General features: G+C 40.4%; 1 protein-coding gene across 2 annotated transcripts; it reads right to left on the bottom strand.

The window, feature by feature from the left end:
- Positions 1-41: 41 nt before the first annotated feature.
- On the bottom strand, positions 42-23,665 carry LOC111654650 (transmembrane protein 150A). Of its 2 annotated transcripts, none has more exons than XM_023405740.2 (8): positions 23,312-23,665; positions 22,471-22,708; positions 18,705-18,752; positions 18,014-18,100; positions 16,777-16,844; positions 11,604-11,731; positions 4,509-4,686; positions 42-3,841 (listed from the first exon to the last, which is right to left on the bottom strand). In XM_023405740.2, the coding sequence occupies exons 2-8, from the start codon at positions 22,533-22,535 to the stop codon at positions 3,588-3,590; spliced, it is 828 nt and encodes a 275-aa protein (XP_023261508.1). In that variant the 5' UTR covers positions 22,536-22,708; positions 23,312-23,665; the 3' UTR covers positions 42-3,587. The 2 variants fall into 2 exon arrangements, with proteins under 2 accessions (XP_023261508.1, XP_023261510.1); XM_023405742.2 differs by having other exon boundaries at positions 23,413-23,665.
- Positions 23,666-24,738: the final 1,073 nt, after the last annotated feature.

Below are 24,738 nucleotides of genomic sequence, written 5' to 3'. Positions count from 1 at the left end.
TTTACCATTTGGATGCAGCTTAAATGAAGCAAATTATGAACAACTTTTTTAACCTTTATTTTTATTTTTTTGAACATTAAGGCATATGTATACAATCATATGACTTTTCATCAAAATACAATTTACAACCTAAACCTCTTTGGTTTTCATTATCAAAATTATACATAAGGCACATAGGGAGCATTTTGCATTTTAACAGAGGATTGGGTATCCAGTAACAGATTTTTGTGAGGAGATGCTAGTTAGTTTATCAGAATGCTCTCACCAATCATCTACTGACTGCATGAGTAAACTACTTTCTTCTTGCAGATATTTAACCACGTTTTCCGTGAGCAGCATAAGCATTCTCACAAGCTAACTATACCGGAATTTTTATATTTAAGCTTTACAGAGTCTTGATTAACAAAAATAATCTATTATATCAGGGCTAACCATCAGTACTGCAACTGTGAGATAGCAGTTGCGCCTACACTACACAAAACAAATATACACGACAAATCCTCATGAACATAAAACGAATTCCATTGAAACAAAGACAACAGAAGGCAGAAGCAAACAGTTCATTCTGCTTTGAATCAAACAACGCAGCTGGTGTTGTAACATTTTCCTGAGTGCAAAGATCAGACAGATCAGTAAACGAGGAAAAAGAGGACAGAAATTAAATGCAAATGAGGCCAAGCAGGCGACGCAAGAGAAATGTTTTAAATTGTGGTTTGTAGTGTTGACCAGGAACATTATGCATAGATTTCTAACATGCATAAACTGTAAAGTAAATTCAAAACTTTTAGTCAATGTCAAGATGTATCTTGCTAGAGCAGCATGAGCAGCACCATCATTTGGATTAACATTTAAAAATACATCAAATCCTGTGATTTGTTAGAAGAATGCATATTGTAAAAGAAGTGTACGGTCACACAGCCAGGCAGACAGTGATGCCAGGTAGAACAATCTGAAGAACACAGCTGCACTAAAGCCAGAACCGCAAGCTGGAGTTCAAGTGCTCTTCATTACTTGCTACTACAGCAGTCCCATGTTCTTAGTAAATGCAGAAGTAAAAAAAAAAAAAAAAAGCAGATTTGACCTAAACCTGTAGCCAACTGAATTAATTCCCGTCTGTGGATACAAAAATGTTTAATTTTTCAAGTAGAAAACAATACCTCCTGTGAGCTGAACTACAACATTACAGCTCTGATCCCAACACAAACTCACATGCAATGAGCAGTTTGACCAGCAGAGAGAAGCAGGTGATCAGTGGTGCAGCTGGTGCTGTGTCGACCTTCCAGCTCATTCCACAGAGCAGCATGCACCAGCTTTTCCAGTTCAATCATACATTCAGTCTGAGAGTGAATTACTACATTTCAGTCCTTCTGTGACAGATTGTGAAACTATGTGTGAAGAATGAGCTCTTTTTAGAGTTCTTGCACTCAAAATACTGGCACTAACAAAACCACTGCCCAGCATGTGGCCAGTTGTGGTATGAGAAAGTGATATTTTCATGGTGTGAAGGCCAACTAACGAGACTATTACTGCTGTAAACCGTCCGCTTGCTCTGATTTTGCCACCAGAAATTAAAAAAAAAAAAAAAACTGTGTTAATATTACACTGAGCTGTTGCAAATCAAAAATATAAACAGTAACTGTGTTACGACACAGCACAGAATGTCAGAGAAAGAGGAAGTCAAAGAATGTCAGAGATACCAAACCATGAAGCCATACTGCTCTGACAGATGTCAAAATATCAAGTCAGTTTAGGTTCTAGCAGGGAGCATTTTTCACTCAATGAATCCGTAGTGCCAAATATCTGCTTTGGTATTCCTGGCACTCGCAGCTGTTCATGCAACCTTCTGTCCCTGCTCCTCCGCAAACTGACCCTGTGTCTCCATCTTATTGCTTTCATTTATCATAATCACAGCTAAACTCAGGGAAAGATGACAAGTTAAGGCCTTTTGTGTTTTAGCACTGATGCCACAGGCAGACTGATACTTGGCACGTACTCCTGTACAGTAACACAGAGGCAGGACAGTTCATCTCAGTTATGTCTTACATAACAAATCATTCCTTTTCTTTTCGTCCGGCTGCAGCAGCTGGACATGCTGTGGAGAATCCTGAGATTCAAAGAAAAAATACGAAGGTAAAGCAATAAGAACATGTCCTGCCCCTCCTTGTTGGGGAATAATGAGATGCAGACCTCTGACGATAGGACCTGAAAACACGTGTGATGCCTCGTCACTAAACTCAATAAACCCAGTGCTCTGGGTTGAATTAGCTGGTACGTATTTGGCCTCTGGACACTGTGTCATCTCTCTTTTTTATTCTTTGGCAGAACTCTACAGAGAGGAAGTTGAATCATATACTATTTGAGGTTTAAGGTTGATATAGTGTATTGATCCTAACAATAAGACGCAGTTATAAAGTTTATGAGGCACCACATTTATTGTATGTTCTGTGTGTAGTTAAAATAATGATATGGTGCATCATCCAAAGCATCCACACACACAAAAAGGCAATGTGTGCTGGACGTGGGTGCCATGGATACTATAAAATTTGTACTTGGTTTGTACTAATGGTTTGCATATGTGGCGTTGTCAGTGTGCGTATTTTAAAGCTGTGTGAAGTGATTTTTGACCACAAGACAAACTGACAGAAGTTGTTATGTTTAACTCCTGTAACCACTTACACATCCAGCAGACACAGAGCAACATTATCCTGTTGACCACCTGAAAAATAGAGTCGAATATTCACTTTCCTTTTAGCCTCGGTTAACCAGCTCCTGAGAAAAGTATCTGGGTCTTCTGCTTGCCAAATGGTCGACTTTCTGTCAGCTAAAAGCAGCTAAGATCTATGTGGAGTAGGATTTTAATTCTCAGGGGTTTCAGTCCTATGAATGTCTCTTTGACATTATAATTTGTTAATATCAAAAATATTGCTTAATGTAGGTTTAAATGATTGCAAAATGCCTGTTCTATCTCACGTACTGACTGAAACATTTACTCTTCTATTTGACTCCTTCTTTGAATTTATTGCATTCATCCGTTCTCTTGTGAGAAAACAACCCTTAAGTCTGATGTTCCACCGCAACACCATCTTCTCTCTCCCTCTGTCTCACTACTGTAATACTGTCAGCCAGGCCGTCCAGCAGCCTTCACTGCTTTACAATGAAAGCATCACGGCAGTCACCTGAAGTGGAAATGGTCCAAGGCCACTTATTGAGACAGGTTACAGGATCTCGGTCGGAACAGCACATTTTCTTGATCTGATTAACAAAATAGTCCGTCCTCCGCTGGTCACCGAGGACAGGACAGAGTTGGGAGAAAATTTGGTTTCGCACTTTTGTGCAACGTGCAAAACGCAAGTTCTTTAGAGACACAAAGCTCAATACAAGGTGAGCTCTCCACTGTGGTGGCAGATCTACGCCCCTGGGGCTGAAACAGTAGAATCCACTCTGCCATGAACGGCTGCTGCACTGGCCTGGTTCATTTCAAAGCTTCAGAGGAGCATGGCTGGAAATGAATAATTAAACTCATTCTACAACCGGAGTTTGAAAGGAATAAACAAGCCACCTGCGTGGCATCAGGATGTGCCGACGGGCTACAGTATGGACATGTTTTCAGGCTGGTGTGGATGAGGCTGTGAGTGTGCTCCCAGTGCGTCCACCTTGTGTTCTCTCCCAGCAGGTCCCAGGGTCCCTCCTCTTGCCAGCACCACCATGGTATCTCCTGACATGCTGGCAAACTCAAAGGCGAATGTCCCGTAAAACAGCATGATGATGACGCAGAACACCCATTCAAAGATGGCCGACGCATGTTGAAGGACAAAGCTCTCCTGACAGAAAAACACACCACCTGCAAACATGGTTAAGGACCACAACAGCAAAGCAGAATCGAAGCCCTGAGCAGAAGTCTGAGCTGTTCATGTGTAGATACTGGCCTGACAGTGTCTGACTGACCTCAGGACAAACCTTGCTTTTACAGAAACTGTAAAATTCCGATATCAATCCAATCATTTCAAAACTCAGAATAAGGAATTGCGCATTTTCTGATAATGAAAAGAAGAAGTTGGTGCCATCATGTAGTTTCTTGGTCAACACAGTGTACTGTTGGATGGCTCTGCATTGTGTTGGTGAAGTTCAGCTAGGTTCAATTTCAGTTTTTGTCTTGCTTAAACAAACAAGATATACCGTGTTAATTATTTAGCATACAGACATAAGACAAAAAATCTTTTCATCTAAGTCTCAGCAAAAAAAAGCAAATATGCAGAAAACAAAATCGAATTGTTTGACAACATGCCCTATATGAATCTTTAAATCTGCTCTTATACTGTATATAGCTGTAAGAATGTCCCATAAAGACAAAAGATAGGATTTGACAGTGAATTCTGCAGGGAAACTGTTGTTGCGATATAACCTAGAGGGGATGTCTCCGTCCTTTATCAGGCTGGCAGCACTACTCTCTACTCTAAGGCACTTGACAGCCTCGAAGGCTGCCATCTGTCAGCGGCTGGTGAGGATACTGAGCACCAAGGCTACAAAGGCCAGCAGGGTCATGCAGAGCCGGAGGTGGGCCACGTTGTACTCCCCCTGGGTCTTGGCCAGTCGGTAAGTCAGCGCTGACTGCAGGCACACAAACAGCATACTAGTGGGGAAGGCGATGCCCGCTCCGACATAGTGGAGAACTTTGGCATTATCCACCTGTCATAGGAGGAGAGGAGACAGGGGGAGAAAGAGGGGTTACATTAAAATGGATAAGTCAAAAGATAATACTCACAATCAGCAGTTTAGCAGCTGACAGGAAAAGAAAACACCACGTGGGATAGATCAAAAGGGGGGCAACATCAGACAGCTTCTGCATCAAGCTGTTGGGTAAGATTACTCAATTGTTGTGTAACACATTGTTCGAAGCCTCTTAGACTTCTTTTAGTAAGGCGCCAAGGAAGAATAAGTGAAAAGGAAAGGGTGATATGTAGGAAACGACAGCAGCAAGCGACACAACAGAACGCCTCCTTTTCCCTGCTGGTCACAAGAACGATAAGAAACAATACACAAAAGAGCTGCTCAGGAGCATGTGACTACAGCTCCCACTGCAGGAGCCACACACACACACACACACACAGAGAGAGAGAGAGAGAGAGAGAGAGAGAAAGAGAGAGAGAGAGAGAGAGAGAGAGAGAGAGAGAGAGAGAGAGAGACACCCAGACTCACAGAGCTCAAATGTACTGATCAGAACAGATAAGAGATTCAGTGGAGCATTAACCAAAACTAGGGACACACCTCTGTGGAATTGACAAATTTAGACAAATGATGAAATTTCTTGGCAAACACTAAATAGTTAAGTTGTGCTCAGAAAACAATGTCCCTCTGCTCTGCATAATTCTTAGGGATCATTAGAGCAACAGCCTAGAAGTTATTTAGTTTTGGCTTCTAAGCCATTTGTCCATTGACCCGGCTAATACATACTGAACATTCTTGTGTAGTAGGCTAATCCTTGAAGTGACAAAGTAAGATTTCCAGACAGTTCATTATGAAAAGCATATACAGCAATATGAGTCTTTTCTCAGATCTCCAGAGCTGTGAGTGAAGATGGGAGAAAACACAGCTAGGCCTCACACGTTTTCCCTCAGGTTTTTGTTCACAGTGGTAATTCTTGTTCAGTTTAGTACCATCTTTAGGAAAATGACAACAACCGAGTTCAATGTCTTCTACTGCACCACTTCTCTGTACTGTAACTAAATTAAAATGGCATTGTGGGGGTCTGAGAGCTGTAGTACTGCCAATCTCTTACTCACACCATTCAGTAATGGAAAAACACACAAACACACACGAACACAAACACAAACACAAACACAAACACACACACACACACACACACACACACACACACACACACACACACACACACACACACAAGATCGGTGTTTTGGCACCTTCTTGTTTTAACTGATGTTACATCCATATAAGGATTAAAACAATTGATTAGTCAAGCCACTGAAAATAAATCTGCAATATTTACACAAAAACAAGCTTTAGAAAATTGTGATATACATTTTTTTCACCTGTTGTGTGTGAGTTATTATGTTTGTGTGTGTGTGTGTGTGTGTGTGTGTGTGTTTACGTACTGCCTAGTGTCCCAGATTCAGTCACTAATTGCAAACCTTACCTGCTGGATTAAAGATGTATTAAGCGGTCAAGTAAACCTTTGCTGTTCTACTTTATATATGTTTTCCCACCTTGTACAGTACGCCAGGACCATGTGCTGCCAAGACACTGTGGGTTAGACAGGTGAGGGGGGAGGGTTAAGACATTGGCAGCATAAGCAGTAAGAAACAACAAAGGAACAGGAGAGACATAAGGAGGGGAATAAGGATGAGGAGAAGACTGAGCTGCTCTCATTATCGCTACATGTGTTCATCAGAAATGACATCTCTCTGAGCCTCTTCCTTCACGTGTCCCTGCGGAAATTTGCTACAGCTAAAAGTGCCGACACCTGTCACATCCTTCTACAGTTGACTCTTACAATGCAAATATTGACCCAGACTGATTTTTCTTTTTGATGCCTCTAACCTCTGTAGTTTTTACAATGCAACTCACTTCAATTACTTACGTGTTTCTTTGCCTCCTAACACGTTTTCAACTAGACCTCTAGAGAAATCTTTAAATTACCTAAATATAATTCAGTAGACTGTGTAAGAGAGAACAGATCTGGAGGCGGAGCATCTCTGTTTATTCAGGGTGACTATGAATTTAAAATTAGGGATGATCTCTCTCTAAATTCAGGAAGGGCTGAGGTTGAGCTCTCTGGTGGAAAGAATGTTATTGTTGGTTTTCTTTATCACCCACCTGACTCTAGTATCAAAGATTTTAATGAAAGTTTGCCCAGTTCTCTTGACCTGATAAACAATGAGGATAAACTAATATAAAACTCTTTAAAAATAGATATCCTTACTGGGGATTTTCTTCAACATTATTTATTCAAATTAATTTTTTCCTCTTATTCATAAACCTACACGAGTTAAAGAAAATTCAGCAACTTTGATTGACAGCATCTGAACTAACTCTTTAAGTGAAGGAATGAAATCTGGGCTTTTATGTTTAGAACTGTCAGATAATTTTCCCCTATTCCTATACTAGAGCTGAACATCCCATGAAAATAATGCACATAAGAATTATGAACAAGTTAAGTATTTTCAAATCTAAAAATATATGTGCCAGTATTTCATGGGATGATGTATATTAGGGAAAAAATGCTTATTCTGCTTATCAAAATTATTTTATGAAATTTATCAAAAGCTATGTGAGCTTAAGTTTTAATGAATGTTTTCCAATTGGCAGATCTATCAAGAAATTGGGTCAAAACTTCATTAAGCCTGGGTTTACAGCTGGTTTGCTGTAATCCTACTCCTCATCATTTCTGCATCCCTTGTCAAACAGCTAAAACAGATAATATTGCAATTTATCTTTGTTATTTTCTGTGTTACTTCTTTTAATTGTGCAAATAAATGAATAAAAGAAATTGCTGCCAAATATCAATGCACTGTTCTCCTTCAGTGTCATTCTTAAAGGTCTCAGACATGATCTTCAGCAGTACTGGTCCTTATGTAAAATGCAGCTTGATGACTAAGCAAGATCGGCCTGATAAATCAGTTCCTACAGGCCGACACTGACCAGCAGCTCCACTGCATACATGAATAGTAATGGTGTTCGATGTTGGAGTCAGCAGAGCTCCCACTCCCTAGAGAAGAGAGTGTGTCACAAAAGTAGATGTGTTGCACACACATTTACTGAGGAGACTTTGGATATGTGTATGCCTCATTGATAAACCACCTACAGTAAATACTTTCACTGTGTGCTGCATTTAAAAACTGTTTCTGAATGATTATTTTGTATTATAGTAATACAGAAAGGTAAAGGTGTGCAGGGTGATAAGGAAGGTGTGGATTTACTGTACATGTAAGAACAAGCCCAAATGACATCCAGCTTTCTGTCAGCTTCAATTCTCACTTTCTGGAAACAGAACCAAATAAGTTGAAGCGAAACTCTACTGACTTCCAACCGTTTATAACACACCTGCTGAAACAAATGCCTGCCAAAATCTGTAACTAAAGGTATCACCACCACCACCTATTGCAAATGCACTTGAAGCCAGACCTTCAGCTTGGCAACGCACAAAAAAAGTGTTTGTGCATATAAAGCCTTTAATACATTTGACTTCTTAGAGGCAAGGATTAAAAATTAAAACGCATGTGTTACAAATTTTCAACTTTTACCCATGACAATTTAAAGACAGTAAAATTCAAGACATTGCATTAGACTTCATTTATCCAATCTTATATTTTCACCAACTAAAGACCACCCGTTTTCTTTTTTAACAGGAACGCTCACAAACCAGCAACTGCAATGTTCAGTTCGTACAAACTACATAAATTTACCCTTTTCTTACTTTTATCCTTTCTCCTCTGAGACAAAATGCCCATTGTAAGATATTTCTTCTGTCACATATGTTCATCATAATTTACACTTTGATGCCAGAACCCTCAGAGGAACAGTTCAGCATTTTTCAGAAAAAGTCTGGGACATGACCCATAAAACCACAACCCATCTCTTTTGCACTTGGGGGCATAACATTTTAATTAATGAGCTTTAGAGGTGCTAATAGGAAGATTTTGTTTCCTTTAGACAGATCCAGACTGGCAGTTTCACCCTATTTCCATTTTATGCTACTGGCTGTAGCTTTGTATAGAAAGCACAGAAATGAAAGTGGCATCAATTGTCTTACCTATCTCCTGGCAAAAAAATGAAAAGGCGCATTTCCGCAGATGGGAAACTATTCTCTTCTACTATTATATAGCAAAACTAAACAGAATCTGAAACTTAGATATTTGATCAATATCTCAGCATAATTGTCCAGAGTGACATTATCAAGACACCATCAACCAGGGAACAAGGCCCTGCTGTAGGTGTATTCTGACAGTGGGCCTCATCTGTAAATGTGTGTGTGTGTTTAGCGATCCATCCAGCTTTTCTGACCGTCTGACACACTCACAGACCTCTGTGTGGCAGTGATCATCTATTTAAGTGCTTCTCTGCCCAAACCATCAGACCACCTGACAGGAAAAGCCCCAGTGGCCACGCCACAGCTGTGCTGCCAAAGCCTTATGTAACAGGCAGCTACAAACTGAAGCAGTTGCCAGAGTACGTTTCCATGTGTTGTGTTTTTGGTGCTTTCTCTCTTTGATGTGTCGGCTTCCTTTTCTCCTCTGATTCCAATTTGCTTATTTGCCTGCGGATGCTGTGTCCACATGTTTTCAAGCCTATGAATTTGTAACTGTGCTTCATTTTGCAGCAGGATTTTTATTCTGTCATGTGGTTTCCATAGTTTAATCACTATCAGTAACATCTCTATTTCCATCCCACTGGAATGTCCCCGACTGTAAGAGATGTGAGTCTGTGAGTAAGCGGCTAGGATCAGGCCTGTGATTGGTTATAGATGAGGCCTCTGCTACACACACCCTGTCTGCCCAGCTCCGCTCCATGCATGGCCAGACTTGATGACTCACTTCCCCTTGGCTCTTCCCATAAAATTCCTCCTAGATCTGCAGAGCAAAGGCCCCGGAGGAGAAACGGGAAATAGGTGAAGACGACTTTCGTGCATTCTCAGATAAACTGCCACTGCACATGTGTTCCCCACACTCCTGTAGGACTCTTCCTCTTTTTCATCAGTGAACTTCAGTGAACAGTGAACTTCATACATAGGTTACATAGGTTATTGATGTTTAGTTAAGTGTCCTTCTCATCTCTAACACACCTGACGAACAGAATCAGCACAGTCGCATATGAAGGAGCACTGGCTATGTAGTCATCATCTTACCACTTGTGTTTCCACCACAGACAACATCATAAATTATATATGACAATGTCACAGGATAAAAAATATATGAAAGTGAAAAGTGAAAATCTCTGTAGTTACTCCTCCTAAACTTTCAGCATCCACAAGTACACGAGGGTCCGTGAGGGTCCGCGTGACATAAGTTTATCATTAGAGGGTATATGCGAGGCTCTGTGTGTGCGTCTGTGTCTCCTCCAATTTACAAGGGCTCCAACTGCACATGGGCTCCTGCAAGCAGAACCCAAGCAGACTAGAAAGAAGTATAATAAGAACAACTATGAGTCCGTAGTGTCCATAGCTGTCTGTGTGCACATCGACAAAGGAGCATAATTGAGGCCTAAACAAATAAAAGGAAGATGAATCAAGAGTAGAGGTCATAGGGCCAAGTGTTGAATAAACTGCATCAAAGCATCACATTTACCAAAAGGCACTGAAAACTTTAAACTGTTGATTTATGCATAAAGTTTTCTAGTGAGAACATGCTAACATAACAATGACAATGGATACACACAAGGTAACATTATTCTATTTTTATAATGAAACATGTTTTCATTCAAAATAGAAATGTTTACAGCTGCATATATTTTAGAATTTATATCAAAAACTGAAGGGGTTTTTTCTTTTGGTGGTCAAGAGGGCCAGTGTGCGTACGATGTAAGTCACATGTCTTCTCCCTCTCCGGCTTTTGTAATATTTCCTGTCAGCAGTCAAGTGTTTAACAATGTTTTAAAAGTTGAAGGACAAAACCACAACAGTAACAAAACATTACAGCAAGTATCCAGCCTTTCATCAGAAACCAAACTGTGTCTACGCGGATAAAACACAGATGGAGCAAATAACGTTGAAAATCTCACAACACATGTTGTGGTCTGGGGTATATTAGATGGTAAGTGAACAGTCACTTCTCGTAGTCAACGTGTCGGATGCGGGAGAAATGGACAGGTGTACAGACCTCAGCTAAAATACCAAGGATGTCTCATTAAAGCTACCCGTAACTCCTCTCCCTCCTTCAAAAAAAAAAACACACGGTCTAGGCGTCCAGCCAGGGCTCCAAATATTTAAACTTGAAGAAATTCTTTCCCGGAGAACAAATATCTACAGGGCAGGAATTCAGGTTGGGTTTCTTCACAAGTTTTAACACTTTACTGTCTGAAAGAGCAGTACTGTATCTATACAGGCAGCAAGACACACTTCAACAAAGCTTAATGTAGATATACTCAGAAATACAATGCGCGCGTGTGTGTGTGTGTGTGTGTGTGTGTGTGTGTGTGTGTGTGTGTGTGTGTGTATGGAGAGGGTCAAGGAGAAGGGGTCATTAGAGGAAGATTAAAGTAAAAGCCAAAAGAAGTCATGAACACAGGCCTGAATATCTTCGAGGAACACTGAGATGTTGCAGTAAAAGGCAGTTCTGTTCATGGCTGCGGCTAACTGTTAGTTTCATTTTTGATAATTCTGCTTAAAATAGCAGAAAAAACTGTGAAAAATGCCCATCATAACATCCTATAACTCAAGGTGATGCCATCACAGGTCCTGTGTTGTCCACAAAAAGCAACAAATCCTCACACTGAAGAAACTGAAACCAATTTTTTGAAAAATTATATTCAACTTTTTTTCATTGTACTTTTATTTTCTGCTATTGCTATCTTAGATTTTTTTGTCATTAAATGTAAATTTTGTTATTGTATTTTATCGCTTTTTTACTGGGTAATTAACTGTGACATCATACCTGGAAGTTGCCCACCATGATGAGTCCAGCAGCACAGATCCAGCCTGTGGAGAGACTCGCCGTGTTGAGAACACAGTTTTGGTGCTTCTCAATCACGTGGGCATATCGGAGCAGCACAATCACCATAACTGCAGAAAGAGACATAAAGAGACACAGAGACTGAAATCGTTGCACCAGTAAAACAGTGAAATGCTGAGGCAAAGGGAGAGAAGGTAGCATTAAGTTTGTACTTGGAAATGTAGCATGCACACTGGTTATTTCACAGCGCCTGGGTTCAATTTAATGCGAATACTTGCACACCTCATTTAGCCAAGAAACACAAGAATTCCTTGGAAGCTGATTGAGAATTACATGAAGTCAAATTGCTCTGCCTAAGAAGTGGGAATATGAGAGGGAGGAAATGGCGGGAAAGTGAGAACGATACATGGGTGGGGGTTGGTCTGGAGTCTTGCATTAGATTAAAAGGCGAAGGGAAACGGAATACAGTACATAGGACAGATGACTGCTGATGTGCTAATGGGCTGTGACTGGGGGTATTGTTGTTGCACCGAGGAGCTGACCCCCGCTTGGTTTCTCTTTGTTAGCTCCTCACGGCTGGTGCTTGACGAAGGTTGACTGGGATTGGTGAAAGCAGGGCAGAGGGGGTGAGTGGAGAAGAGGAGGCTGAGAGAATAAGAGGGCATAACGCACCCCTCCAGTGTTGACCTGAAACTCATACAATGTCCCAGAGACTTAACTGTTGTGATAACTCTGTCGCCATCTCTGTGTAAGAGACAGAGGGGAGAGAAAATTAACAATGTAAAGCTCTGTCTCCACTAGCTAGGGTTTGAATGTGTTGTGGCTTGTCTGGCTCTAAGCCAGCATCTCAATGACCAGACACATTTTATAACCTGGCCACAACCTGAATATTAAATATTAACCATTTAATATTCTAGGGTGTTTATTAAAGGTACTGTCTGAAGTTCAAGTTAATAGAACAAGTCATTTGTTTTTGATATTTTTGTGTGTACACAATTAACAGGAACCATACAGATAAACATTACCACATAGATACACATGAGCAAAGCAACAGATGTAGTGTATACAGGGTGTCTCTGTGAAACTAATGTAATACATATTATATAATATATAATAATACTGTTTTTCTTCAAATCCGCAAGCCCGACCTAGTGAGTGTATGTTCTTGATTGTGTGAGCCGCCCTCTGTTCCCTCATCTTGGCAAAGTGATTACAGTTACAATCATGGAAAAACAAATAGTGTCTCCAGGCTCGGAAACAATCTTGTCTTTTTTTTTTTTTTGTTAATGCAGAACATACTGCGTTACTGAAGGGACGAAAAAGTCAACTGCAGTTTATTCAATTAGAGTATGGCATCTCTGTCTCTGCTGCAGACTGGCTGGCTGTGGATCTTTCCTACAGTGTTGGAAGAAAATTACGTTTTCATCATAACAAATGAGCATGTTTGAACATGCTGGCATTTACCTAAGATGATGAAAGCTTGGCTTGAAGGTTCAAGAAAAATCCACATTTCTTCCACATTTATTTTTTTATGCTGTGCACACTAAAGGCACATTTGTGTGGGCTGTTTTCTGGCATATTTCTTTGAGGATGCATGCCATGCTGAGTTCACTGGATCTTTCAGTATGAGGGGTTACATGTTTGATGAGTAAGCGGCATAGCTGACCTACAGCTGGCCTCAGAAGGTCAGGACAAGCTGTTGTCTGACAGTTCAACAATAGGAACAAGTTTACATAAAGACGGCGTGCTTGTGTCGCAGCTTTGGACACCTTCCAAAGAGCTGCCCTCTCCGAATCTTATTCCTTTTCTCTGGACTAAAGAAGCCCGGGAGAGGAAGCACTCACACATTGGTGTACATACACCAGTGTTACTCTACCACGGAAGTCACGTTGCAACAACGTGGACATGCTCTAACGTATACACAACCCTGCTGTCATAAGCACAGACTTGCTTTTGCTTTCATAGACATGGCTGAACACTAAAACTAGCACATGTACACACACAAGTGCATATTCCCACAAAAGTCACATCAGCCACACTACACCTCACAGTTAAATAAACCCTGCTGGGGATATATTTCAACCCAAACACCCAGCTGCATTCTCTTCAACAGGAGGTATGCAGAGAAAGAATACATGTATTGTCTTTGAAACATTGTGTGTGTACACTGGCAGAAAGGTGGGAACTGGGATAAAACGAGAAGAATAATTCTGAGGTAATATACAGGTCATTGAGTCCATGTTATCCCAGATAGAATTGAACCCCTGAGCCAACTGTAGCATGCACAATCTACAAAGTAAGACATAAATCAATAGGCTAAAAAGCTAAGCACTGATTATTTACAATACCCAGTACATGCCAGATCAACTTAACCTACTTTTGCAGAGCCATAATAACTTGCTTTACGACTGGTATTAACATACAACATACACTACTGTATTGGATGGTGAAGAAAAAATAAACACTGATGAGAGGCAGTTGTTCATGCAGCCAATCCAACCTGAAGACTAAAGCACTCAAACCACCTGCAGAGGTGGTCACAGATCCACCTGCAGGTACTGTTGATGCAGCTTTAGCTCAAATATTAATACAGTGTAGTTATTTATTTGAACTGACTGCAATCACCTTTTAAGTGATAATATCCTATGCATTATGTAAACAGATTACATCAAAAAATACGGTTCAAACAGCTTTGATATTAACATTACTGTCATAATACTGATGGATTGGGAGCAAGTGTGTTTCAAGTCTTTATGTTTTGCAACAGATCTGATTTGATGTCTAATTTTATGTAATCCAGTTTAAAGCTAGACCAACAAATCAGCCAGGCCAATATATGAGCCGCTAGTAGCTTATTGCAGATATACTGGTAACGCTGGTTAAGTAACAAAAAATTGCAGAACAGACATGGGCAATAATTTAGAGAGAGTGGACCCTATCTTACACCTGTCTCAAAGCGCAATGCAATTGTCTTTGCTAGTGTCAGACCAACACAGTTGCCATTTTCCCATCCAGTGCCCACCTGGTTTAAATAGCAAATACACTTGCACCCTTCAAAGCACCCATGGGTGTACTGGTCTTAAAATTAGGAACGATCAGGCATAATTTTGGCGTATTGTTATGTTGAGGCAGCGGAAATTGATTGATTGTGCAATTGACCAATAAAAACCTGGTCTGAAGTCAGTGGTGCAGTGGATGTCGCTTGGACATAAACGATGCAATAGCTATCTGCCAAGGTGCAAGCACGCCTGACTTTTAAAGGGAATCGGGGATGGCACTCTGATTAGTTTATTGCATATTACACCCAAAACACTCCAATTATTAATTAAGAGACTAACTACAACCCCTTTGAACCATGCAAAAGTGGTAATGGAGACACCCTAAATGCAATTGCGCCATGCACTTTAGACAGTTAAAACAGAGCCCAGTTATACAGTTAAATTGCAGACATATTATGCAAGGAGTAGTGGGCCAGGACAGCTGTGTGCATAAACATGGCTCACTTGAAGGTTACAACAGATCTAAACTGAGTCAGACATGAACTGTCATCATGGATGAGCAATGGAGTCAACAGAGGAGACAGGAAATCTGCAATATTGTTTTGTTGTTGTTGGGCTTTTGACCGTGAGAGGCCACATTGTTTGGCTGTTTTATTGTTTGGTTGCATAACATAATATTTTCTGAACTGATTTGTCTGAATTTTTGTATGATTTTGTATCGTCTACCTCTCCTTCTCTTACAACTATTCGTGTATGTACATAAGGTCATCAGACTGACTACTGTGATTCAGAGCTGTCTAACAGAGCTGGTAAAACATGCTGGACTTTCACTGCTGCCTGAGCTGACTCCAACAATGAGCTGCAACAGTCTGTTCCATACCACGATCTGTCAAGCTCAGTATTACAATGTGTAGTCTCTCTACAAATACATAAATACATACATGGACTTGTCGCAGGCAAAGACCAAAGCTGTAATTCTGATCTAAGCAGCACAAAGCATACAGCTTTCAATGTTGTAAGTTATTTTTGCATTTACATCGTTATCTCATCATATATTTCTCTCTGCCTCCCTCTTAGATGTGTCAGGCAACGGAGAGAGACTCGGCCAATCAGACAGCGAGACAGACGGGCCTTAAATAGCTGCTGAAAGCAGGGAGAGGATCCTAATGAAAAGAATAACAAAGCAAAGAAACCTCTCCCTGGCTTTACACACACACACACACACACACACACACACACACACACACACACACACACACACACACACACACACACTGAACGTGTCTAAGGCACAGCTGGGAAACATTAACTACATCAGGGTAGTCAGGACCACGAGTTAACACAGGGAACAGCACGTGTAGACTCACAAAAAACATACAGACCAGCACACAGGAGCTCATTCCTTTTTCTTTTTTTATATCATGCATGTTCTCCTGGTTCATTCTCTCCTTACATTCAGTTTCAACACATGCAAGCTTTTCACTGGCTCATGGTTAGTGTGGTCATATGTTCTGAAAGGAACCAGCACTTTTCTAAGGGCAATGAAACTCACATTACATAACATAAGTAAAACAGTTGATAAAAACAACTACACAGGAAACTGATCTCTAAACAATTGCTGACATTGACTAATATCTTATGGAAGAAAGTGAAAGTGGTGCCTTCTTTTTTATTCATCAGTCATATGTTTATATACTCATTTAACTGAATTTAACTATTGATTCTATAAAAAGGTATTTTGTACATTAAGTACAACTGAAACCATTAGTTGGGCAACAGAAAATTCATCATCAACTTATTTTTTTAATAAAATTTTGAATGAAAAAAAGGCAACTGTTGCTGGTTCCAAATTTGAAATGTGAGAACTGGGTTTTGGACTGTTCAATGTGAAGATTTAACCTTGGTCTCTGAGAACCTGTGAAGGACATTTTTCACTATTTTGTGATATTTTATGGACAAAATTATTAATCAAGAAAATAATCAGCATATAAACGGATAAATAAGATACTTTTGAGTTGAACCTCTGACTCTCTGACTACTTAACTTACACAGGAAACTATCAGTGATAGTGAAAGGGAAGTTGGTCAATTACGGATTGTGACATTGTGTGTGTGTGTGTATGTCTGTGTTGAATGCGTGTGCACATGATGCCTTACCCATGAATGAGCCTGTGCTGCAGATAAGGCTGAAGAAGCAGCTCTCAGGGGGAAGAGTCCCACATTTACTGCAAGAAAGCGTACACAGGAATAAATCAGAGAATTACTGTGAATCAACCTACGCACACTACACAGCAACAGATCCGCTAATTCCCCTCCCACATTGTGCACTGTGAAATATTGCAAGTCGTTAGAGATGCATTTGTGCTCATGCAATGAGGGGGGGTGGTGGGATGGCTAGGGGGGGGTAGAACCACGCTTCTCTCACATCCCATCATGAAGCCTTTTGACTTTTCACCTACTGCATACTGCCTCTGTTCGAGGAATGGGAAACACTTGTAGGAGGGGAAGGCTGGAGACAGTCAACACAGACTGTCTGTGCAGAGCTCCAGCTGCCTACAAAGTCTTCTCAGCTGACTGCAGTCACACACACACATTCTTCAGCACATAGATGAAAACGTAAAATTCAGTCGACTTGCAGTCATGATTTTTAAATAATTATTTGGTATTTTTAGTCACTTTAATGGAATCTGATGTTGGTTTAGTCATATTTTTTTATTTATTTTATCAATTACTCATTGATTACAACACTATGAGTAATATGCCTGAAAGACGCGCGTCTCGTCCACATTCACTACTTCAGCAGCAGCACTGCATTTGGAAAGACACATTCAGACATGTCTCAGTTTTTCTGTTTATCTGTAGTTGCACATATAATTCAATATTTCTGGGCAGATTATCAAGCTCATTAAATGACATCTGCATTTAGACAGAAACATTAGCAGTGACTTATCTATATTTTTTTAAGATTTTCTCCAGATTCGTTATACAAACCACAGTATTTACTCTGCAACTTGCCTTTGATGTGGGCCAAAAAGCTAAACAAAACGGCGGGAGTGTCTTTCCTCCCAACTGAGCCAACTCCTCTGTGTGTGTGTTTACAAGGTCAGGAGCAGGCTCGTGCTTTGCCTCTGAACTGCCACGGTGGCAGCAGGATATTTCAGCCCCGAGTTATTTTCAGAATGCACACACACAGTTACACACTCAGGAGAACTGTCTCCTTGAAGCTCCCTTACTTTTTTACCAACAATGTGCCAACAGGGGTCACATAACAACAATGGGGCAGTGTTCCTGTTTTTAATCACCAGTCAGAAACTACAAACAAAGAGACAGAGAAGAGACAGAGGGACAGACAGAGGAGAGGAAGGGTCGGATTCAGGGCGGGAGTCTCACTGACCTGATGAGAGGTACACTGTCTAGTGTGCAGCACAAGGTTGGCCCACTCTGCAAATAAAGCTCCTCTTCACATGACTGGTTGTACAACCTGTAGCATCAAACATGCATGAACACGCACGCACACACAAAAACAAGGTAGTGCAAAGTTCAGTGTCAAAAGATACACATATGGAGCACAATCACTTGCCAAAAAATATTTAATGTGTGATATAATGTTTCAGTGTTTAGATCACAGAAAACTGACAGCAATTACAATTTTTTGTTCCAGTGCCATGATGTAGAGTCACTACCAGGCTTTCTTTTGTTTTTAGGGATGGTGAGTCAAAGTAGCAGAGAACCACTGTGTCATCACATACTAGCCCTGCTGCTAGAGATTAACCACAGCTTGTCCGCAACAAACCCACGGTCAGCCACTCACTGACAGAAATCAAATGTTCAGTTCATCTGTGTTCATTAACTCATTAACAGTTTGTTCTTTTGGTCTGTGAGCTCATTGAGGCGTGTCTTTCAAACATTTCTGAGGTGACATAACCATTAATCAACGTATCAATAGACGTAATAGCTTCCTGTAGAGAAAAAGATTGGGAAATATCCAATGACAGTGGGATTGTAAGGCATGATTTTGTTGAGTGTGTAGGGGTCAACAGAGGTATGATGACACAAATTGCCACAGGGTAGATTAAGCAACATACCAGTTATCCACAGGGCAGACATGCTGGTTGTACAGGGCCATGGCGTACCTAAAAGAAAGAGGGTATGATTAGTACTGTAAGACTGTTAAACTGACTCAGTATATAAATGTATAATATAAATTATAAACATAAATGAGATGATGGCTGGTTACACTGCTCAGTATGGAGAACAAATGAAAACATAGTCAATAGCCTTAGGTATCTGTATATGCCAAACAGTGCTTTTATATTGTTCAATCATTAGATACAATTACACATGATCATTTTTATGACCATATTTCTGGGTGGACATCTAAGAGGGGGAAGGGGAGGGGCCTCAGGCAGGAAAAGCGACCGTCGCATTATTCTCTCGTTATTCATACAGACACACAGACACACACACTGATCAAAGCAACATATTCAGCTGCCAGAAAAAGATGGAAAGACAGACAGGCACATAGAGACAGAGGGAGTCAGACACAGAGACTATCCATCCTGAAAGCAGTCGTAGTTCAGCGGGAGGTTAAGTGCCAATTAAGAATGTTTCCAGGGCCGATAGTATCATACTCACAAACCAGCATTTGAAGAACAGAGACATATTAAGAAACACACACACACACCTGTTAATAACTAGAACAGAGACACGTGTGTGATTGACATAAAGGCTTTGTGCCAAGAATCACTGGAAGCAAAAGGTATTTTATGCATGTGTGAAAGAAAGTATATATGTCAATGTGATATAATGTGTAAAACAGTTATGTGGTTACAGTAATATTATCGTTGGGGGAACATAACTACAAGAAAAATAAGGCAACAGGTAACCGGCGATATCTACTACAGCATTTGATTATTATAGCCCTTTAATAATTCAATACTCACTAATATAAAGAGGAAATTATATAATATGGTATATACAATAATCCAATCATTATTATTATTATTATCTCTCCATTAAACAAACATATAGATGTTTGCCATCAATCAAACCTTATGTTTAAAATTCAGTTATGTGGTATCATACAATCATCTGTTTGCATTGTGTTGTACACTAAGACAGACCTACCACAAATCCTACAAACAAAAAGTCTAATTATTTATCATCTTCAATCATTACTATGACAACCAGTCTTTCCACTTAATCCTGATTATAAACAATCGAAAAAGAACAACTCCCTGTTAGAAAAATATTAAGGTGTCTGTTTGTGACTCATCTTTCTCATTTTCACACGTCACTACTTTTCAACTGGTTTTCTACATTTGATCGGTAAAATGCATGTCTGCTATTGACTGACTGCTATGGAGGGAGGCAACACTCCGCTGGTTATTGGTCGGCATTAGGCGATGTGAATCACCATGTGAAAGTCATACAAGCCAGACAAGTTGTCTGTGAAGAGCACTGCTCTTGCATAATTCACAGAGGAAACGCACCAGCATGAGTGGAATATGGCCGTCAGGTAGAAGCTGCCTGCGCCACACCTCCGAGCCCATTAACTACAGTACAATGACACCAACTTGACGAAAACAAAAGAAGCGTACATACAAAGAGCAGAGATTTACCTAGGGACTTCATTAGAAAGAATATAGGAGAAGAAACTATAGCGAGCTGAAGTTGTTGCATTTTTCATGTTAAGGCGTATTTTTATATATTTGGTCAGTTTCCAAAGTTAAAATAGCAGCAGTGCAGCTCTGGGAAACGTCTAAATAAAATGGTCTTTTTAACTGTACGTGAAACTACACTACTGCATTCTCTGCTCAGAGGAGGCTAAGTAATAATAGGTTTGTTTACATAATTAGACCTCTATCAAAGCTCAGCAGTGGTTGTAAACTATAATTGCATGCCTCAGAGCAATATATAGGTGGAACACACCATGTTTTCTCTATTCAGGATTCAACAAAGAACATTTAAGAAAGGCTTTCATGGAAAAAAACTGGTATAGACATTGAAACGGCTGTGCAAAAATAACATATAAGAAACCACAGGAAAGGGTGTGATGCATAGACTGTGAATGGATTTTGCAATGGATTTGCTTCTCTAGCTGGTCGCTGTAGAGCCTAATACATTGATATATTCAAAAATACTTTAAAGCAAAAGAAAAATGTGCTTAGAAACTATTTAAAAGCAAGAAGTGCAACTTAAAGGGTAAGGTGAAGCCACACTGAAACTCAAACACTTTCCTCAACTCATAGAAGATCAGCTAAAGTATCAAAGCCAAGACTCTTGGGTGGGCACAAGTCTGAGCCGTCCTCTGGCTTCACAAAGACCATTTGCACTCTGGGTATGGCCACCAGATGCAGAGTCAAAATTCTGCTTACACTCTCGAATAACCCCCTTCCACTATTTACCTTACTCCCACCCAGTCACCCACACTGAAAGAGAGAGTTGCGCAACATGTTACATCCTCTGACATTCCACCAGTCCGGAAAAAGACCCTTGACTGCTCTTAGAAACAAGGCACCCTTGTCAAGGTAACAGGAAGGAAATGGGTTTTAAGGGACCCAAAGTTGGCAGCATTTGGCATTTTAATTCAGATTTTCTACCTCAGAATCAAATGCCAAAACAAAACATAAATGTGCAACACTAGCACTTATTTAACCTGCATGTTCTCCAAATCAGTATAGGTTTCTGCAAACCCTTGTACACCTGAATACACACTCCTGATTGGACTGTAAGGCAGCCATGTACACAAACACTAAGTGGTGTGCAAGGTGTCAGTTCTGGCATCTGATTAGACTGCTTACTCCCCACGCAGCTCATCATAGATGTAGCACATAGCCTAAATACAGGACTACGACAGTTTGGAATTGGGCCATCTGTCTCTCTCCCCTTGGGGTTTACATTCCTCCTCCCAAAGTAATAACAGAGCATAGAGGAGAGCTGTCAGCCCAGACATAACCAGGAGGTACTCACTCTTTTCTCTGCCGTACATCTGCTCGGATACTGTACTGCAGATAATTAAGCTACACTGCGAACCTGCACGTCTCACTTTTAAGAGAGGGGTGATAATCCCAGATCCTTCCCGGAGAGAATTAATCCACATGCAATTGCCATGGCTCCCAGGAATTCAGGGTAAATATGCAGTATTGCTCACCTGGGAGCAAGAGAAGCTAAGGTATCAAAATGTTTGTATGTGACTATAGACAACAGAGTTGTAATTTTTAGAATATGGTCTGGGTATGTGCATTCTATGTTTTATTATAATAATAATAATACATTTTATTTAAAGGCACCTTTCTTGGCACTCAAGGACAATTATGATTATATCCCATATATTTTTTGTCATATTCACTGTGATACTTGATTAAAAAAAAGTAGATCCAGATCTAAAAATCCAGACATGACGCTTGTTACGTTATTTTTTCCATTGTATTCATTATAAATGTGACTGTGAATGGTCAATAGTTATGCAGGCAGAAAAAGTGCATGTAAAACCAGTTTTTATGGGTCTATTAAGCAGTAAACTGGTTTATATAGATTGCTATAGTGGGCCAAATGTGCTTTATTACACAATTGCATATGGATGCATCATGCATCATTAACATGCATCGTGATGTTAATGTGGAAAATGCAGAGAAAAAAAACAAGAATGCTATATGTAATAAATCAGGTGGTTTCTTTTTGTGCCTGGTAGTATTTCAAATAAACACTGTGAATAAACACATAAGTGTATATCTTGTGGCCAACAATACAATGCACTGAACATCACTACTTATTACCAGGTCACAGCTGACTTGAAGAGGTACTTTGCATTTGATTTTGTGCTGTTATATATAGAAATTTAACACTTACACAACCCATATCCCAGTGATGGTCAGAGCTGGGAGGCTAACAGGCAGTATCATCCAGAGAGACATCCTTCAGCACCTTGAACAGTCTCTTTCTTTTTTTTCCTCTTCGGCCAGCCGAGCGATATCTGCTCAAGTAGTACTAACATTTAACTGAGTGTGACTGACATCTGCATTGATTCATGTTCTTGAAGATGGAGAGTGGTAGATGGGACACCGTCGGGACAGATGTGTCCTTTTGGCTGGTGAATGAGAGTAGAATGGAAGTGAGTTAGGTCAGGATCATTCACTTATAATCAGAGAATAGTCATTAAAGTAATACTAGAAATGCAACTAACAATTATTTTTAAATTTTTGTTGAATCTGTCATGTATGAAATTAGTGAAAATGCCGGTTGCAATTTGTACCTGACATCTTCAAATGGCTTGTTTTATCCAACCAATAACCCAACCCCCGAAAATATTCAGTTTACTATCAAATCTGACACAGAAAATTCAAACTCTCACACATGAGAAGCTGGTTGTTGTTTGCATGACTAAAACGATCATTTGATTATCAATCAATCTGTAGTCAGGGTTATATGATGTTCACAGCAATTTAATGTGCAAAACACCTGCAATCTAATACAACAACGCTTCAATACTGCTGGTCTGTCTCTTCAAACTGATGTTGTCCTGGACTGATGAACTGGTTGTTATTTTTATTCCAGCTATGAAAAAGACAACGTTGTTTTAAGAACCTTGACTCTCCCAAACACTAGTTGATTTCATAAGGGTGATGGACTGCCTTGATAATAACAGACACATCACAGGTATCATAGGTTTACTCATATTTTGTGTACTCACGTTAGATCAGCTACATCCCTTTTCAAGGTATCAGCTGTTCTCCCTCTTGTTTGCAGCTAGATGCGACGACCAGCATCAAGAGTAACACTGCGGCTACTCACCTTGTGTCTCTATGTTAGCTTCCAAGTTTTGGCAGTTTTTTTGGGAAATTTTGAGCACGCCGACCTGTCCTCCACACCTCTGGAACCCCAAAACTACTCCACACTGGACTCCCGGGACACGGAGCAGCCTTTCAATGTCTATCAGTTCCTATCTTCTCTGTGCCGAGGTCCCGGTAGCCGTTTTCTACTTGCATCGGCGTGTGGGGAGGCTTGCTCTCACATGCAGTCAGTCTCGTTGCATCGCCGCCACGAGACACTCCAGAGAATCCAGCTGTTTGGCTCCGCCCCCCCCAAAACCGATAGTGGCAGTGTGCGTTGCATTTATGTTTAGACTTGCACCGGATGGGAGGGTCGGTGTGGTCTAAAGCAAAATAACGAAGCTAAACGCAGTGGTTTTTATAGAATAACTGGTTGGTTTCAAGGAGCGAGGAGAAATAATGAAACTGCTACGTACAGAGGGGTTTAATAATAGCTGTTACAAACACAACATATCATGGCTCCAAACATAAGCACTTTGAACGCAAAGTTTCGGGTCTATTAGTGTAAGACGAACCTGTTGGACATTAAATTTGTAGCCTAGCTCTTTTCAATTAAAGCAATTTATCACTGTAAGCGGGAGAGGGATCTCCATATCTGCGTTTTGGTTTATCTGAAACCGCTTCCGGCATGTTTGGTACAAATAACCAGGCGCTTCTACTTCATTGGGTTTTCTTTTCCTAGTTGGTCGCGGTGCCTCGTTTTCTACTCTCCCTGTAAAGTCAGGCGAGTCAGCCAACCAGTACAACCGTACTGATATTTGATATCACCTAAATAAAGGTGGAAAGAAAGGAAAACTAAATGAGTGTAGGAATACCCCCCTCTCTCCTTCTCTCCCTCTCTCTCCCTGTGTGTGTGTGTGTGTGTGTGTGTGTGTGTGTGTGTGTGTGTGTGATTTAGAATTAAAGCCCGTGTGTTTCTGCTGCCCCCTGGAGTTTTAACCTCATATCTCTCTATACCTGTGTGTCCTCATGGGGCCTAATGTCTGGTAATGCTTGATCAAAAATACCCTCAATACAGTTTAAATACAAAAAGTCAGTATCAGTGATACTTGTCTCTCTTCAACTTTCAATACATCCATTGTTACACATTTACAAAAAACTGAATTAACAAGCAAACACATCTGTTGTGGTTATGTGTAATGCATTTAAGAGAGACTCTCAGCATATTTGTTTTGTCTCTTTTCTCAACATAATATCACTTAAGTGTGTAGTTTTCACAGGTTTTCACTTTTTTCTTTAATCCCCCCTTTTTTTGAGTCATCTTTGGCCCTACTGTTTGAAAGGATTA

The sequence above is a fragment of the Seriola lalandi genome, unplaced genomic scaffold, assembly GCF_002814215.2.
Source record: "Seriola lalandi dorsalis isolate HSWRI2012SDOR001 ecotype SW California unplaced genomic scaffold, Sedor1 jcf7180002054285, whole genome shotgun sequence".
Taxonomy (NCBI): Eukaryota; Metazoa; Chordata; class Actinopteri; order Carangiformes; family Carangidae; genus Seriola; species Seriola lalandi.
The sequence above is the reverse complement of the archived record's forward strand: the minus strand, read 5'-3'. Positions and strand labels throughout refer to the sequence as shown.